At 38.8% G+C, this 17,611-nt stretch overlaps 1 protein-coding gene and 1 pseudogene across 10 annotated transcripts in view; one reads left to right on the top strand and one right to left on the bottom strand.

The window, feature by feature from the left end:
• The window catches only part of LOC145487495 (transcriptional repressor NF-X1-like), a 219,357-nt gene that overhangs the window by 23,480 nt on the left and 178,266 nt on the right, over nucleotides 1-17,611 (top strand). For 9 of the 10 annotated variants that reach the window (XM_081466291.1, XM_081466289.1, XM_081466290.1 and 6 more), the window contains exons 6-10: nucleotides 12,205-12,276; nucleotides 12,790-12,893; nucleotides 15,940-15,975; nucleotides 16,091-16,135; nucleotides 16,603-16,660. In XM_081466291.1, coding sequence (XP_081322417.1) covers nucleotides 12,205-12,276; nucleotides 12,790-12,893; nucleotides 15,940-15,975; nucleotides 16,091-16,135; nucleotides 16,603-16,660 — 315 coding nt within the window. The remainder of the gene's footprint in view (nucleotides 1-12,204; nucleotides 12,277-12,789; nucleotides 12,894-15,939; nucleotides 15,976-16,090; nucleotides 16,136-16,602; nucleotides 16,661-17,611) is intronic. The other variant, XM_081466292.1, reaches the window with a different exon arrangement.
• LOC145487536 (uncharacterized) lies at nucleotides 655-5,308 on the bottom strand (annotated as a pseudogene).

Raw genomic sequence — 17,611 nt, 5'->3', positions numbered from 1 at the left:
CTGCATTTGTTGTTAAATAATGTTAACACAAGTTTGCTGATACTTCAAAACAATAACTGACAAAAAATAAGATTATTTACATTCATAAGTTGAAACATTTGCATAGAAAAATACCAGTAGCTGGTCAATCAGCATACATGTCACAACGTATATTTAAAATATTAGGGACAAAGCCCATTTTAAACTGGGGGGCTTGAAAATGAGGGCCGCGTGTGAGAGTTTGTAGGGAGCTCTGGTACCTCATACTAAAACAAAATAAATGTCATCCTTGCGAAAAAGTGGCCGGGGAGGGGGTGGGGATGCTGCTACACTACTGTCTACCAAGGTTGCTGTTTGTATGTTAGTACACAGTAAGGAGAAAATTGAAAGCATTTATACTTGTGCCCCTTTAACTAAGGCTGGCAAATTAGAAGACCAGAATGCCATTGAAAGCCAGAAGTTAACTTCATCCTTAAATCATGGTTGGTAGTTTGTGGGCAATCTCAAAAAATGCTCAATCAATTTTTGAGAGAACTGAACATTATTTCAGGGATGCCAAAACAATAACTGATTAAAAATAGAAATTATTTACACTCATGTGCAAGTTGAAATATTTACATAGAAAAAATACATGTCTATATATTAAACAATGTATACTTGTTTACTTATAGAAGACTGCCGTAAAACTTCCTCTACCTGACCTTAGTTCAGAGACAACAGCAGTAGCAGTAGCAAGTTTGTAGGGAGGTCTGGTACCTCATAGTAAATCAAAATAAAACATCATCCTTGTGAAAAAGTGGGGGTGGGGACTAAAAGCTCCCCCTCCTTCCCGCACTGTCCGTAAAATAAAATAAATTTGACTTATGTATAAGTTAATCATTGTTTCTTTCTCTTTGGCACTGAGTCATATGAAACATTGACCCATGATCTGTGTCTGTCTTTCCTCCCACGCATGTTCCCAGACTGACAGGAGACGGCATGTTGTACTCTGATGGTGTTGTTGTTGTAGCCAAACATCTTCATGTCAGGATTGTCATTTCTTCTTTTTCACCATCTTTTTGGAATGAACTGAAATAAAAGTAAAAAAAAAGATATTTTAAAACCATAATCAGAGTAAGGTTATAACGTTCAAACAAACGAGAGACAGCTGACAGAGGGCAGTTTCCAGATGCCGATTCCTTTCGTCCTCCAGCACGTACCACAGCCAAAAACCGAACAGTTATCGCTGGGCATTTTACTTTCGAAATGACAAACTTTTAAAAACCATTCACGATGACAGAACTACATTACTTAGCGTATAAAACATGTCAAATGACCACATGTTCGCTCGCAAACGACGCCATCTTGAATTTGAGTGTGCATGGTCATTGTCACGTGACTTTGAAAAACTCAAACAATGACCTATCTCTTTGAAGTTTGCCGGTCTTCATAACCAGTCCCCTCCACTAACTATGGCTTCAAGGGGCATGGTTTCAAAAAATGTCTGGAAAACGAAGAAGCCTAAACTTAAGCAACATAATACCAATGCCGCTGACAAAATCTTCTAAGTAAAAGAAATCACGGCAGTTTCACTTGGCACTTTGTCGCCTCTCGGACGATTTCCCAGTGACGGGTTTTTCCGTGCCAGAATTGTAGATGTCTGTTTATTTCAAGTTGTGATAACCCATTGCTGTGCTATACTGTATCATGCCGACATCTGTCAGTGTGGAGGGCATTTTTAACACCTAATCATACCAATCTCATAAAATGTTTTTTGTCTTTTTCTCGATAAAATAAAACTGCATATAAGGATGAACATTTTTAGTTTGTTTTCACTTTTCTTCCAAAATTGGCTGAAAATCGGCAGGTATGTTCCAAGATACCCCCTTCGAAAAATGGTGTCGGGCTTTGTTTAATTTTGCTTCTGTTTCAAAGTTATGGCCTCTTTAGTAGAAGGAAACGTCCACATTGAAAATATCAAAGTTTAGGAGGGTGTAGAGAAAAAAGCAAACCACATCTGGAAAATCGCTGACATCTTTTTTGAGGGTGATGTGTGAGAAAACATTTCCTATGTTAATCGTGCTGCTCCGATAATTCATGCGCGGAAGCGAACCAGTTTAAGTGAAGCAGAGTTTCTGGGTATCTTTTAATATCACTGCAACAATGACTTTTTAGAAATTTTCAAAGGTATGATTGTATTCTATAATTGTTAAGCTTGCTGAAAATGTATAGGTTGATGAGGTTTTCTTTCAAAGCACCAGCATAAGAGCACGATTTCCAAACACTGTCAATCCACCTACCATGATACCTTAACATCATTGAACGACACCTTCCAGATTCTCACTGTTATGCGGATGATTCACAATTATATCTCTCCTTCAGGCCAGATGAGTTACCAATTCAACAAGGTGCTATAACTGCCATACAAAATTGCATAAGGGACATTTGCTCATTGATGGACCATGACAAACTCCTCAATGATGAAAAAACGAATTTCTTATCATAGGAACCTGACAACAGCGATCTAAAGTTAATATTTCTTTGATTACCCTGGTAAACTCTGATGTTATGAGATCGTCAGTTGTCGGGAACCTTGGCTCTTATATTGATGACAAGCTGTCGATGAACTTCCACATAAACAAAATTTGTTATGAGTCATTTTATTATCTTCATAATATTAGGTGAATAAGAAAATGTGACTCCACAGAAACCTTAAATTCATGCATTTCTGTCAAGCGGATTGGATTACTGTAACAGCTTACTCAACGGACTGCCGCAGGTACAAATCGATAAGATACAACGAGATCAGAATGCAGCTGCAAGACTTATTTTCAAGCAACCCAAGTTTAGCCATATATTCCAGTCATCCTGTGGTTTGAAGTCAAAATAATTGCAACAGAATTTCTGTCACTGCCAAATGATAGATAGTGGTCAACTTAATAACATATCAAAAGTTCCCCAAAATTTGTGTGGTGGAACTTGCTTAGATTAAGGATTTTTATATTTCGAGCATGTAACACAGGGTACCCACTGTGAGAAAAAATGTTTTTTAGTCAAACTAATTGCTACAGAATTTCTGTCACTGCCAAATGATAGATAGTGGTCAACTTACTAACACACTAAAAGTTCCCCAAAATTCATGTGGTGGAACTTGCTTAGATTCAGCATTTTTATATTTCGAGCATGTACCACAGAATACTCACTTTGAGAAAAAAAATTTATAATTCAAAGGATAACTTTAATTGCACGAAAGGCTCTAATATTGATACTGTCTAACACAAATGTATGTTTTTTTACACTTGCATGACAAGTTTGGTGAATCTGAAAAAGACTGTACAACATTTCAAGCATCTAGTGATGTTTGACATGACAGGCTCAGGGTTTGGTCCATAATTCAACAGGTTATACAAAAACAATCCCTTGATGCATATCATTTTCTTGGCTTATCAGGTAACCTCTACATAATGATCAAATTAAACTGATCAAAGTGGATGCTGAGGGGGGATTCCAATGGGAATGAGGGGTTAATCTACCCATTTGTCGCATATTCAGGAGGGGTATTGAGGTTTATTCATCGTTTCACCGAGGTCTAGTGAGGTGGAATTCGTGCACCTCTGTCCTCTACAGGTACCACATGCAGCCAAGCAATCCAGTCCATGTTTTCTGCCTGAACATCTCTGGGAGCCACAGTCAGATTTACAATTGTACCTAACAATCTCTAATAAAGATGCGTGAGCTGCTGGTAGGTCAGTTCGTATGGGTAGGAGTCTTCCATCTACTGGTTTCCAACCCCCGTCTTGTGGTGGGAGCACAACACCTTTCCACTGTTGTACCCAGTGGTAAACCCTGAGGCTGTGGTAGACAGTGGCTGCTCAAATATCGTAACAAGTCCAGACTTTCCAAAGACCGGCTGTTGTATAGACAAACAAGAGACTTCTCTCCAGCTGCAATAATATCACTCTTTGTGGCATCTTGATTATTAAAAACCTCAGCTTGCTTCTGAAATTGTGCATCCTTCGTAATCTTCTTAAGGGCCAAACTGTTGCCAATCCCATGTATTCCTGATGTTGAATCACATCCTAGAATTGCTTGAACAAAAAGAACATTTGCACAAGTTTCTGGTCCCAGTGCAGCCTTGATTTTCACGATGTCCCAAATCTTTCTCGTTGTTGACCATTGCTTTGGCTGAGGAATGAAAAACAGATCACGAGTGCTTGTATCAGCATGATGACAGAGCAAAACTAGGAGGTCTGTGTCATCTCCTGCAAGGACTGTTGTGATTGACTTGGCAGACTGAATGGCCATTTGGACTATCATCAGGTCTGCATCTCCTGGGGCGTGGATAATATTACATCCCAAAAGTTGCAGTTTCTCCCCAAGTAGTTTTATGAGCCATTGCTTGTTGGCGGTATTACTTAGAAAGATGTCCTTCTTCATCTTCAAAACCATGTCGCCATCAAAGTTCACTGATGGACCAGAGACACCGGATCTTCTTTGATGTGCGCAGTCTTTTGTGGAAGGCCCCTCTTTATATCCATCAAATAGTACCATAGCCTGGCTGTACCTTTGGGTCATGTGTTGCACATAGAGCGAGAGAATTTTGGTGTAGGTAATGCCACGTGGCCAGGGAATGCGATGGAGGAGAGTGCCGCCATCAAGAACATAATGAACGTTTCCTGTAGGCTCAGTTGTTTGCTCAATCTCCGTTCCAGTCCCAGGATGGGCTTATTAGCCTTGCGTGGAAGGAGCGAGGAATCTAATAATGCTGGTAGATAACTGCACATCTCAAACTTGCAGAACGATTGGGGATTGTCAATCTCTGGGCAGCAACTGTGGATCCACCTGGATGTTGCCTTCAGTTAACCTCACAGCCATCTTGCACGCAAGGGTAACTGCTTGGTCTTTCTTACGAAATGAGTAGTCGTGCGCATTTTTGCCAACCATAAAACGTAACTCCTTGTCTCCCACTTCTATTAAGAAACCTTTTTTCTAGCAGTTAAGAACGACTATTTGTAGTTTTTCTTCAACAATTTCGACAGTTATTTTTTTTTGAACAAGACTTTGTTGAATAGCTTTAATCTCTCTTTAGTTTGTCGAGCAAGTCTTCTTATGTTGCTGACTCGGGCGCCTTTGAGTGAAAAAAGGTTTTAAAACTTTAACAGTAATTTTGCCGTCTGGGTCATAGACATGTAATTGCGCGATTCCTCGTAAAATCAATGATTAATACCGTTTGTGTTTTCAGAAGTTGCAGAAATTGCCCTCGTCGCTTCTGAAAACACGCTTGATATTACTGATCCTTATAGATTTTACTCGACCACATGCTATTACATAAATGTGATAAAAATACGATGTACAACAGAAATCATATTTACCATTTCTCGCAGCACAACCCTGCTATAAATATAACAAGTAGACATTGCAGAGAAACCATAAAACTCCAGTATAAAATGAAACTCCGTGAGTTCAGAACTTACAGACAATGCACTGAAATGAACTAAATACTGCCAGGCATTCCATGCTATACTGTTGGAGTCTGGCACCACTCATACTCAAGTCGTATGTTTTAATCTAATTGTTTTATTTTCACCTGTTAATAACATTTTTGTTCATTATAAACATTTATTGTAGTTCAAGATGGCTTAGAACTGCTCAAAACAACTTTATCTTGTGTGTTCCATTTATCATTACTTTTCTCGAAGTGGGTATCCTGTGGGACATGCTCCAAATATTAAAATGCTAAATCTAAGCATGTTCCACCACACGAATTTTGGGAAACTTTGAGTATATTAGTAAGTTGACCACTGTCTATCATTTGGCAGTGACAGAAATTCTGTTGCAATTAGTTTGACTAAAAAAACATCTTTTCACAAAGTGGGTACACTGTGTTACAGGCTCGAAATATAAAAACGCTTAATCTAAGCATGTTCCACCACACAAATTTTGGGGAACTTTTAGTATGTTAGTAAGTTGACCACTATCTATCATTTGGCAGTGACAGAAATTCTGTTGCAATTATTTTGACTTTGACCATAAAAATTTCATTAGATGACTGGACTAATATCACACCAGTCTTGTATCAGTTTCACTGGCTACAAGTCAAGTACGGCATTCAGTTCAAAATTCTGCTCATTACTTTTAAAGCTATTCATGGCGTGGCACCTGATTACATCCGCAAATTGATTACTCGAAAAACATCAACTAGATATTCACTTAGATCCAGCCAAAAAATTATGCTTGAGGTTCCAAGCGGAAAGATACTCGCAACACTTGAAAGAAGAGCTGTTATGCAACCCCAAAGCTCTGGAACAATCTACCGAGTAGTATATCCCGTCTTGACTCTCTTTCAAGTTTTACGTGCTATCTTAAAAACACATCTTTTTAAACAGGCTTTTAATTTGTTATAATTTGCTATTGTTCATCTTGTGATTTTATCAGTCTTAATTACTTGACATGTATATTTTATTTATTTTTAATCATTTTATATCATTGAAGGGGTGAGTGCAAAACCATGCTAAGTGACGATTTGGGTGAAAAAAAAATTTTTGCGAAAGGGCTTGAATTTTTGCATGTGGTCTTCAATGTAATAGAAAAATGTGGCCCTGTATTTTTGTTGCTGGTTTTTGCTTCATTTTTGAGTTATAACGTATGCAAAAATACTTGGCTTTTCCTAGCCATGTCTTTCGGAGTTTATTTGTTGAATACCAAACAGGCAGACTGTTTATAGTGTATGAGGTCAAAATCAAATCTCACAGCATATATAGAGCGGAAATCTGGGAAAAGATTGTTTACATCGGTTATTGTGACGTGAACACAACATGTGAATCGATCGAGCGTCAAACGAAATACATCGAACAAAAAAGAGATGTGCCGCGTTAGAGCTCTGTCAACTAATATCTTAAGCATTGTTTTAAAGTACCTTGCATGCCTGCCCGGTGGTTGAGAGGCATCATAAAGTCTCGATAAACCCATAAGTCATCAGCATGTTTTAAAGAATCAAAATGTGTTCTGAAACTTCGAAGGCAGCTGATATACTGTAATCTTGTTATTGGCGTTCAAAGTCAGATTGAGCCAGGCAGCAAAGTCCAAGAGCAGTTCTTGCCCAAGAAAAATACCCTCTGGTGAGTCGTGGCCCATTTGCCAAGCGTTGCTAGCTTCAAAGTTTGGAAAGCGAGAACTGGTTTTAGACTTATAAAATTTGTCTTGTATCGACCGCCATGTTTTCCCGCGCACAAGGTGTAAAGACCCTTCCCAGCATGCATTGCGATCACGTTCTGCGGACGTTTCTCAAACTGGTAACTAGATTGTTTAAAGATAATAATGGCCAACAAGTAGCGATCAATTGTAACATAGATCTGCGATCCAGGTCACGTTGATTTTATTTCAAACCAGCATGATTTGTACTGTTTTGAGCTTCTGGGATCAGTGGACATGCAGATGTATGGAGACCTGTATGTTGTGCAGAAGGGTTAATCTGTTAGTCTGTCAGCCCTATTTATAGAGCACTTTCACGTGAAATCAACATCATTGAGCTTATGCGTTGCGTGAAATTACTATTTTGCTGTTTTCTAAGTGAAACTAACATCCTTGCCATCAAGCATTAACGTGAAATCAACATTTTAACCTATTTAGACCTGAAATCAACATCATTGAGCTTATGCACTGCATGAAATTGACATTTTGTTGGTTTCTAGGTGAAACCAACATCCTTGCCGTCACGCATTAACGTGAAATCAACATTTTAACCTATTGAGACCTGAAATCAACATCATTGAGCTTATGCGCTGCGTGAAATCGACATTTTGTTGGTTTCTAGGTGAAACCAACATCCTTACCGTCACGCGTTATCATGAAATCAACATTTTTACCTATTTAGACCTGAAATCAACATCATTGAGCTTATGCACTGCATGAAATCGACATTTTGCTGGTTTCTAGGTGAAACCATCATCCGTGCCATCATGCGTTAACGTGAAATCAATATTTAAACCCTTTTTGACCTAAAATCAACATCTTTGAGCTTATACGTTGCATGAAATTGACATTTTGCTGCTTTCTAAGTGAAATCAAAGTCCTTGCAGTCGCAGCGGGTCAATCCTTTGTTATGATAAACCGAGGCGAGACTTCGACTTATAACAAAGGCTTGGCTTGGCTATTATAACAAAGGATTGGCTCTGTTTATCATAACAAAGGACCGGCTTTGTTTGTTTGAAGGCCTTGGCGGGAAAAGGGCGTTAGGTATTTTAATCAAAAGTGAACTTTGTCAAAAACGCTCCAAATTTCGCATGCAGTTTTGTTTAGGTATGTTTAGCAATGTCCCGTAGGTTTTCCACTAAGCTTCGCTGCATTTTTGAGATATTGCAAATGCAAAAAAACCACTCGGTTTTCCTAGCGGCGTCTTCATAAACAAAGCAAAAACCAGTGGGAAAAATACAGGACCACGTTTTTCTATTACATTGAAGGCCACGTGCAAAAATTCAAGCCCTTTCGCGAAATTTTGTTTTTTTCACCCAAATCGTCACTTAGCATGGTTTTGCACTCACCCCTTCAATTGTAAAGTGCATTTGATCATGTACGTTACGAGAAATTACACTACAAGTTTTCGTTATTGTTATTGTTATTGGTATTGTTATTGTTGTTGTTGTTGTTATTGTTATTGTTGTTGTTGTTGTTGTTGTTGTTATCGTTATCGTTATTGTTATTATGTATGTCAAAGGTGCCAGGGACTTGGGTGACTGGGGAGGGTCCACCAATTTAAATTGGTGGACCCTCCTAAGTCAGGGAATGCAAGAATGGAAATCATTAGATCAAGATCAACTAGTCTACAAATGGTACCTCCTATGCAGAGATTGTGTGCCATGAAGAGGTTGAATCTTCAGAGGAACAAGAATTGTCATCCCGCAGAAGTTGAAAACCAGAGTGGTATACCTTGCTCTCGACGGCCACTTGGGTATCATTGGAACTAAGTAGAAGCCACATAGCAAAGTATGGTAACCTGGAATGGAGATAGATGCTGAAAAATATTTTAAAACCTGCTATGGATGTCAGTTGGTCACTTCCCTCAGTCTCCCAGAGCCCATCAGGACCACAGAGTTCACACCCAGACGGTTAAGAGGTTGGGCTGTTGACCTGCTTGAACTACTCCCCGTTGTCTAGTTGTCCTTGACTACCACAACAGCTGAGGTAGGCATCCTAAGGTCTACAGTTGCTTCTAAGGTTATCTCAAGCATGGAAGAGATATTTGCACCACATAGCTTGCCAGAGAGCCTGACATCTGACAAAGAATGGACCATAGTTCATGATCATATCAAGAGAGTTTGCAGAATACATGGCACAGCAGGGTATCATACACCACAAGGTCACTGCAAAATAGTGTCAGGCCAAAGATTCCAGATTGCAAATATGAAAAGAGAAACTGGAGAAGAGGTCTGAACATTAATCTTGCAGCAAAGTTTATTCAGGTATTGCAATTGACTTTAGGAGAAGGCTACCTAATTTGTGGAGGTTCCTCTGACTTCTTGGGTGTCCTGTGTAACCAAGGCAAAAGCTATGTGAATTTTTTTAATGGATCATCTATCATTTTGGGGCCATCTTGCATGACATAATGCTCATGTGCTATTTCGCACCTTCTGAGTGATGTATGTTTCCAGTTGTGCGAGACATTCCTCATGTACTGTATTTTGGTTATATTTTACTGTGTACAGTTGCTTCATCGTGAGGGTTGTTTCGTCGTTCCGCAGGTGAGTGTTGCTTGGTTTCCATTTATTTGTCAACTTGTCACAGATTTCAATGTGCAAATTACCAAAGCCTGGAGGAAATGTGTGCTGTTTCTGGCTCCCGTAGAATGCACTGAGGGCAGTCTATTTTTTCAGGATCTGCCACTGTGCTGAATAGTTGGCGGCAATATTTTAGCAAACCCCTTGACAGAAAAACAATTTGCCCTAAGTAAGCCATTGAGCTAAAAAGTCTGACCTTTTGTGATAGCTGCATATGCCGAGTGCCGTAATCCAGTACTGTAATTAAATATCCCCTTGGATCAGTTTCCACATGACAAGTTTGACAACTATGTCTTGATGTTACATGAAATGTATAGTATGATGATGTCTTATGCAATCACGCTTAAAGAGCTTACCAAAGCAGTTGTGCATGAAGTCTTGTTGGAGTATCCAATAGTTTATGACTGGTATAACAGATAAGTTTTGGAAGTTTTCTTCTCTTCCCATTCAAATGGTGAAAGACATTTGACACAAGCTGTGTGAAGGGTGAGACAAAGCGATATAAGTGGATCTTTTGGTTGCTTTATCCAAGAACTGTTCCTGTCAGAAGTAAGATATGCTGAGCTTGTATGAAAGATCTAAAGCTGACACCTTCCTGGACAGTTCTCAATTTTATTTACCACCACATGGGTTTCCTTCCCTATGAAGTACAGTTAGGAATTCAACGTCTTCCATAAGGGAAGGCATGTTTCTTATTGGGGGTTGGCCTGGGGTATTTTGGAAACTTTTTGGCAAAAACATTCATGGCCCTCCCATTTCCTGGAATGGATTAATGCATGACCCTTCACAAACACCCACACAAAAACATCTGACCCTCCCCCCATCTATTCAACAGTTTACAGTTTCAAATATACATCTAAATGTAACTGGAAGTGAAAATAACTAACCAGAAGTGTTGCTCATATAACCATGTTCTGGTCACTCCATCTGTGCACAAAGCATGTATATATCAACGTGCGTGGCATGTAATTGTATGGTGAAAACCTGAAGATGGGCAAGGATATTCGAGGGATAGAAGGAGGGAAATGTGCTTGTGGTGAATGCGATAGTTTCATGAGGTCAGATAGAGCAACTTGTGGCTATTGTGAATGTTTGCCAAAAAGCTTGGGACAGAGTTTGTTGTGCCTGGATGTTGAGCACCTTGCCTAGATAAAAATGAGCAAAGAAAAGAAAGAGGAGACTGAAGGGAATGGAATGGCTGAACCGTAAGTACAATGACACTGAGTGGGTTGGATTGTACAACTCTGGCAAGCTGTCATCCTTGAGGGTCAACAAGCTTTCATTGTACTTTTCCTATCACAAGATCACCTTTAAGGGAAAGAAAGCTGAAAAGGTCACAATGATCAAAGCCCACTTTGGGAGCTTGCTGCACAGTTTTATGGAGCGTCAACAATCTTGACAGCCCCCTATTAAGAAATGTGCAACAACAGATTACCTTATCACTTTCCAAGGTTGAAAGTGACTCGCAAAGTGATGTGATAGATTGAGTTGTCGGTTCAAGCTCCAGTAGCTTAAGTGATGAATCATCAGTGGAGACTGATTTTATACCAGAACCCTGTGGGGAAACATTACCGCCTTCAAAATATGGACGAAAGTGGGCACAGATTCAGAGAAACGATTGCGTTAGTTGGGAGAAGATAGTTTTTAATACAATTTTGCGACAACTGTAAATAATTTGCATTGATCTTGGCTGGGAGCTTTGCTTGTACATGCAAGTTTTAGTTTTCCAAATACTGTACATGTTCGTTAACAAACAAAAGAGTTGACAGAAGCAACAAAGAGTACTTTTTTCTCGCTGAAAAGAGTGTGACCCTCCTTCTGCTGCAAACAAAACAGGTTTAGCCCTCCCCAATTTGTGAAAATTTTTACTGATGACCCTCCCCTCCAAAGCCTTTTCTTAAGAGGCCAATAAAACAAGCATGTAGTAAATTCCACATAATGAGATGAAAAGCAGCCTTGAGATACAGCTTTAGAGGTCTATCTCGGCAATTGTTGTAACAATTACTATGATCCTTTCGGTTGCTGAACATTTTCTCAAATTGAATCATATCTTTATTCTCACTATTTTGATTATAGAGGAATCATATGGATACCAATGCAGTGAGAAGCATGTCCCACTTGTCAAGAAATATTGAACCTTCTTTTGGTCGGCAACAAACTTTTCTTCCTGTGCGCTTCCCTTTCTATCTATATCATTAGGAAACATTGTTGTTCTGAATTTTCATTGCAAAGTTTTACGAAGCCAAGCAAAATGTTGTGATATTTCATATCAGTAGAAAAAAGGATTTTCTCAGTTGTCAGAGAACTTTCTTCACATTTTTGTTTGAAACAAAATTCCATTTTTATGTTGAAAATCCCAGAAATTAAAGAATTTTGCCGAATTTTGTTTGCATTACTGTTGCACAGTAGTGTATAACTAAATCAGCAAGTTCAATCTTGTAATTCTTTTTGAATTGGTGTTGTTTTACTGTAGGTTGTGCCACCCTGGCCCCTGTCCAAATTGCCCTGTTATGATAACAAAGGCATGTTCCTGTGGAAAAACAAAGTATCCTTCTGTAATATTTTTACACTGTTAGATAGTTCATGGTAGTGATGAGTTACATATATCACTTGTAATTAAATTTTGTAGTTACATAAATATTGTAATCTCAATGAAGGGTTTAATCCTGGGGGGCAGGGGAGTACTCACAGTATATATGATGAGGGGGGGTGACATATTTTTTTGGGTTGAAAATAATTATTTACACCCTCTCTTTTTTGGGGTCAAGATCTGTCACATATTAATTTTTCTTAGGTCTTAAAAAATATGTGTAATTTTTGGGTTAACACATCTCTGAACGAAATTTTTGGTGCAATCAGTGGATCAGAAAATTATTCATTGGAGCACAAGGGAGGACAAAGAGACATTAATTGACATACCAATTTCATTAGCTTATTGATGCAAAATCAAACATTAGAATAATCTGTTTGATTGAATAAATCAGAATTGAGTTATTAAAGTCTGAGGGTTTTTAATTTTTTCTTTCTCAGTTGTTAATTCCCTTAACACTAGAATCAGGAAGCGAGTGAGGTGTGGCCAGACCACCACAGTACTGTGTGAACAAGTGTGTAACAAGATTCTCAACTGTCTCACGCACAGATGTACAAGAATTTGTCATACAGGTATTGTGTTTACATGTATATTAAGAAAATTATCCACTGCAAACAATGACTCAGTTTGTGCTCAACAAATATTCTAGCAGTTCTGCAATTCTTGTCCAAACACAACCATGACAGAGTTAAACTTTATTGGTTGCGTGTACTGTAGGATGTAATCAGTAGGGAAGACGTTGATCTGCACATGTGGTTTACCTCTTTTGTTTCCATTCCCCCTCCTATCGAGGGGATTTAGATTGTAGACCCTTAGACACTTGGGTTTGCATAATGGTCACCACATGGTCCATTGGCATGCTGATGGCTTTTTCTGTCCCCTCTTTCAAGTTCCTTCCTTGGCGCTAACGATGCTTGCAATTGGCTTGGAAACATGGCCGACACGCTAAGACATTTGCTCATTCCTTTAGCACATTTATTGGTATATATAAAATTTAATGCTTGGCCTTTCTCAATCAGTTTATGCAGGTAGTGGGCAATGTCAGAAAATAGAGGTGCAAATCTCGGATAGTACGTGCATGACCCGACAAACTTTATCTTTCTGTGACATTTTGTGGCGTAGGCCAATTCTTGACAAAAGTAACTTTTTCAGGGTTTATGGCAATCTCAACCTCATTCAGAACATGGCTAAGGAACCTGACTTTGAGCTGAAAGTGTTCACACTTCTTCAAGCTCAACTTAAGATTGCGCACCCTAAGCCATGAGAAAACGAGTGTCATAGCATTCTAACTCCAGTTCAAAGGTTTTTTTATTCCCTACCAGAGCCAAACATCCTCTCCCACCAGCAGCCATAATGAATTTTGTCTAACAACCTGGGATAATTTATTCAAGCCATTGCAAACAACGTTAACTGGGCTCTCGGTAATGTCCTTTGTTTGAGGAGGAATGTCTATGTCCTTGGTGGCTGGGTGACACAAGGATGTTTAGATGCATCCTTAATGGTAGGGAAGGGGTTAAAGCTTCTATCTATTTCTATGAGCAAAAATGCACTATCTTTAAATTTCATTTCACAGTTTTAACCACCTTTAAACCCCTTATTCTTTTTAAAATTAATATAGTTCTTGGTCATGATCACTGTATCCAAAAACCAAAAAGTTGTGTTGATCCATAAAAAATCATCTGCAACAAGAAGAGCAAAGTGTTGGAAGTTTTTGCTTGTAGAAATGGAATTTGTTGTTCACCAAGTGAAGTAAAATTACTATAAAATAACACTCTACAGCTGAATCAAAGTTGTTACACAGCTTGGGATGTATTGATACTTTTTTGCTCATATTTTGTAAATTTCTATTTTCTTACTGCATAAAGCTGCTGCTTTAATGTTACATTTGTATTAAGGTTACAGTATACCTTCGGGTCGGCAATTTTCTTCAAATTTGGATTTTTGGGTCAAAATAGTGGTCGAAGAATAATCTCTAATTTCTGAAAAAAATTTTTGAAAAAGGCTAAATATTGGCGGAGAAATGGCGGTTTTACGTTTTCACCGGAAGTTAAAGGTTATCTCTTGATTGACAGCCCTGTGGCGCGTATGCAATCAACGGAGACGATTTTCGCGGGAATATACCTATATGGATGTCACGAATTGACTACTCAGTTGATCAGCTTTGTTGTTCTGACTACCCAGCATTTTTGATATTAGGCGTGTCTCTATTAAGTTATAAGTAAACATAGACCACGTTTAAACCATGGACCAGTTCGAAGAAGCGAAAACAGCGAAGAACAAATGAAAATACATCAATGAGTGAAGAAGCGAAAGTTCGCCACACGGATGAAGCTATAGTTATCGTATAAGGCGGGCAAATATTCGTGGTAAGAGAAAAGAAAAGTTCTGTAAAAATTTCGGAACTTGACAGCAATAACAGGGATGCTGACAGAGACTCTTCTGATCCGATATCGACGAATCGTCGGACTCATTGAGACCATTTGAAATATCCATGCACAGTTGCTCTCCGCCCTTTCTTTTGTTTGTTTCCTTCGCTCAGCCACTCTAACGTTCGTATCCTTTTTAGTCTTCCCCATTTTGCCAGACCAGCTTCAAGAAAAACCGAGCTACAGAAAAATTATCTCTCTGCCTTCGGTTCCTTGAACGCATTTCAAAACACAAGAGTTTTTTAGAGATTCGCGCGCAAATTTCACCAGGAGGTTAACGGTAGTAAACTTTCCCTGCACTGATTGGCTTAGTTATCTGAGAACCCAGTTGAAGGCGTTTGTGGGCGGAGTTTGTTTGCGAAGCAGAAAATTTTTCTTAGCGTAGTTTCCTCGAATAAATTTTTTCACTTGAAGCAGACACTTTAAAGAGTTATAACTCAAAGGGAATTGGTTCAATTCCTCTTAAATTTGGACAGTGGCTAGTTTAACATATAAACTACAAAAGCGTGTCTGGGAATGGTTAATTTCGAAATACTTTTTCTTCAAGAGCGATTTTTGTACGATCACTCCACATTTTTTCAATGCTATTTCAAAAATGTTCTGTAACTTTTTACTGCAATTGAATATGCCAAAACGCAGACACCTTTTTTAAGCACTTTGGGCCCTGAAACCGAGGAAAAAATTAAATTGGTGAAAAACGAAATTCGCTTTGACTTGTAGCTTTCAAAAGGTGATTCGGGCACTCGCATTTAGTGGTCGTGAAAAATTCGACAATTCATTTTCTTTCAAAATTCTTGGTATAGTTTGATAGCCAGCTCCATAAGCTTTAATTTGATATAGGGGTTTAGGTATCTACAGCTTAAACTGCACGCGCTACATCGCTTGCGCGCGAGACACCCCTGAAGGTATACTGTAACCTTAACTTGTTTATCTCGTTAAATGTTTTATGGTGTAATTTGACCCTGTAGTTTTGATGTTGTGTAAATAGTTTCCTGGTTTATTCTTGGGAGACAACTTTTTGCAGCATTGAAATAAATGTACTGACTATGCAGAGTGCTTGTTTAAACCTCAGTCTGTAAGTTTCTCCTTTAAATGTTGCTAGTGTTAAGAAGGTGTGGGATAAAATGACAATGAGAAAATGTACTCTAGTGAAGGGTGCATCAAAGTTAAAGTGAAATATACTCGATTTCAGATCCCTGTGGAAACTGTCAAGTCATTGTGCAACAAAGTAAGTGGCTTCCAGTTGCCTACAGTCCAGTGTAATTATGTCATATCAACTCTTACATGTAGTTCCTCGAGCCCATGGGGTGAATTTTTCACTCATTTTCTCTTTGTTATAACAGCTTGTTTTTGCGGAAAAGAATTCCGAGAGGCTCTCTGTGGAACAGGTTAGGGTAACTGGGTAGTAGCAGTAGCAGTAGCGGTAGCGGTAGCAGTGGCAGTGGCGATGGCGGTGGCGGTGGCGGTGGCAGTGGCAGTGGCAGTGGCAGTGGCGGTGGCAGTGGCAGTGGCAGTGGCAGTGGTAGTGGTGGTGGTAGTGGTAGTGGTAGTAGTAGTAGTAGTAGTAGTAGACTTTATTGGAGAGGGTAACATTTGACAGTAACAAAACTGATAAACTAATGGCCCTCAAAATAGACACAAAAAGGAAATTAATTAAAATCACTACGTACAACCTAGAGTAAGACATTTGCACTATGCCACACTAACACAGCCTATACACTTTAAATGAGTCTAATTTTTTACTCATTTGTCCTCTCATCCCATAGATACAGTGCATTTTATTACACTGAATTATCCTTTGCCAACAGTTAACTTTTTGTATATTTTTTGTTCTTCAAAATTTTGGGGGAACCAGGTAATGTGAATATGGATGGAAAAGCAGGATATTGGTCATGCCAAGGAAAATGTTTAAGGTACGTGATAAGGTTCAAATCTAATATCGGTTATTTGTACTTGCCTTAAAACTGCATGTGCATAACAGAATTTGTGTTCAAAACAGCTTCGCCAAATGGAAGGCTTCTGATGTAAGAAAATTATATGCATGTAAGCAACCAATGTTTTTAAGGTAATAAAGGGAGTGTGTGAGAAAAGACCTACATGCTGTGTTGTATTTGTTTTGGACAGTACTAGTATAGGTTACTTGGCAAAAGAAGACTAAGCTTGTGTGTATTGCTCCTTGTTAACTCAGAAAATGGTGTTAACTAGCCTTTTCAACTTTGTAGGTATAAGGGAAAAATTCACTCCTTCCTTTGCTTTGTGTTCAACTATAATTATTGTAAATCTGCTGATCACTGTGCATAAGGCTTGCTCGTATGTTGTGTATACTGTTTATGAATATATTTTTGTGGCTACTGACTCCAGTCTAGAAAGGCATAGCCGGTGTGTCATGCTGTGGTAAGTAAGTCCTTAAACTTGCACAGGACAACCAACTTCACTCACGATTTTCATAATGGCGGACTATCTTCTGACATGAGTAAGGCCATAAATTTCCACAGGACCCCCAATACACCTAGTGAACTAAAGGCATTTTGCGATCTACCATCTTTGTTTTGCCAAAGTGGGATAATCAGCAAAGTATGTTTGATTCGTAGCTGTTTAATACAGACGGAGGATTTCATTCAAGAGATTTGACCTCGTGAACAAACACATTCGATTCACAAAACACGTAATCAACATAAGCCTACTGTAGCGATGGGTGAAGGTCAGTGTCGAAGCTGTTTGTTGAGACAGTACCAGATTGTATGGAAACCAATAGTAGTTTCTTGATGCGGTTAAAAATGTGAGCTGTCTGAAATCTTTATTTTGCTTGAGTGATAAAAAGTCTAAATGTTTTTTGAAGGACTCCACATATACAGGTAGAGGCA

Source organism: Orbicella franksi, chromosome 5 (genome assembly GCF_964199315.1).
Source record: "Orbicella franksi chromosome 5, jaOrbFran1.1, whole genome shotgun sequence".
Taxonomy (NCBI): domain Eukaryota; kingdom Metazoa; phylum Cnidaria; class Anthozoa; order Scleractinia; family Merulinidae; genus Orbicella; species Orbicella franksi.
The sequence above is the reverse complement of the archived record's forward strand: the minus strand, read 5'-3'. Positions and strand labels throughout refer to the sequence as shown.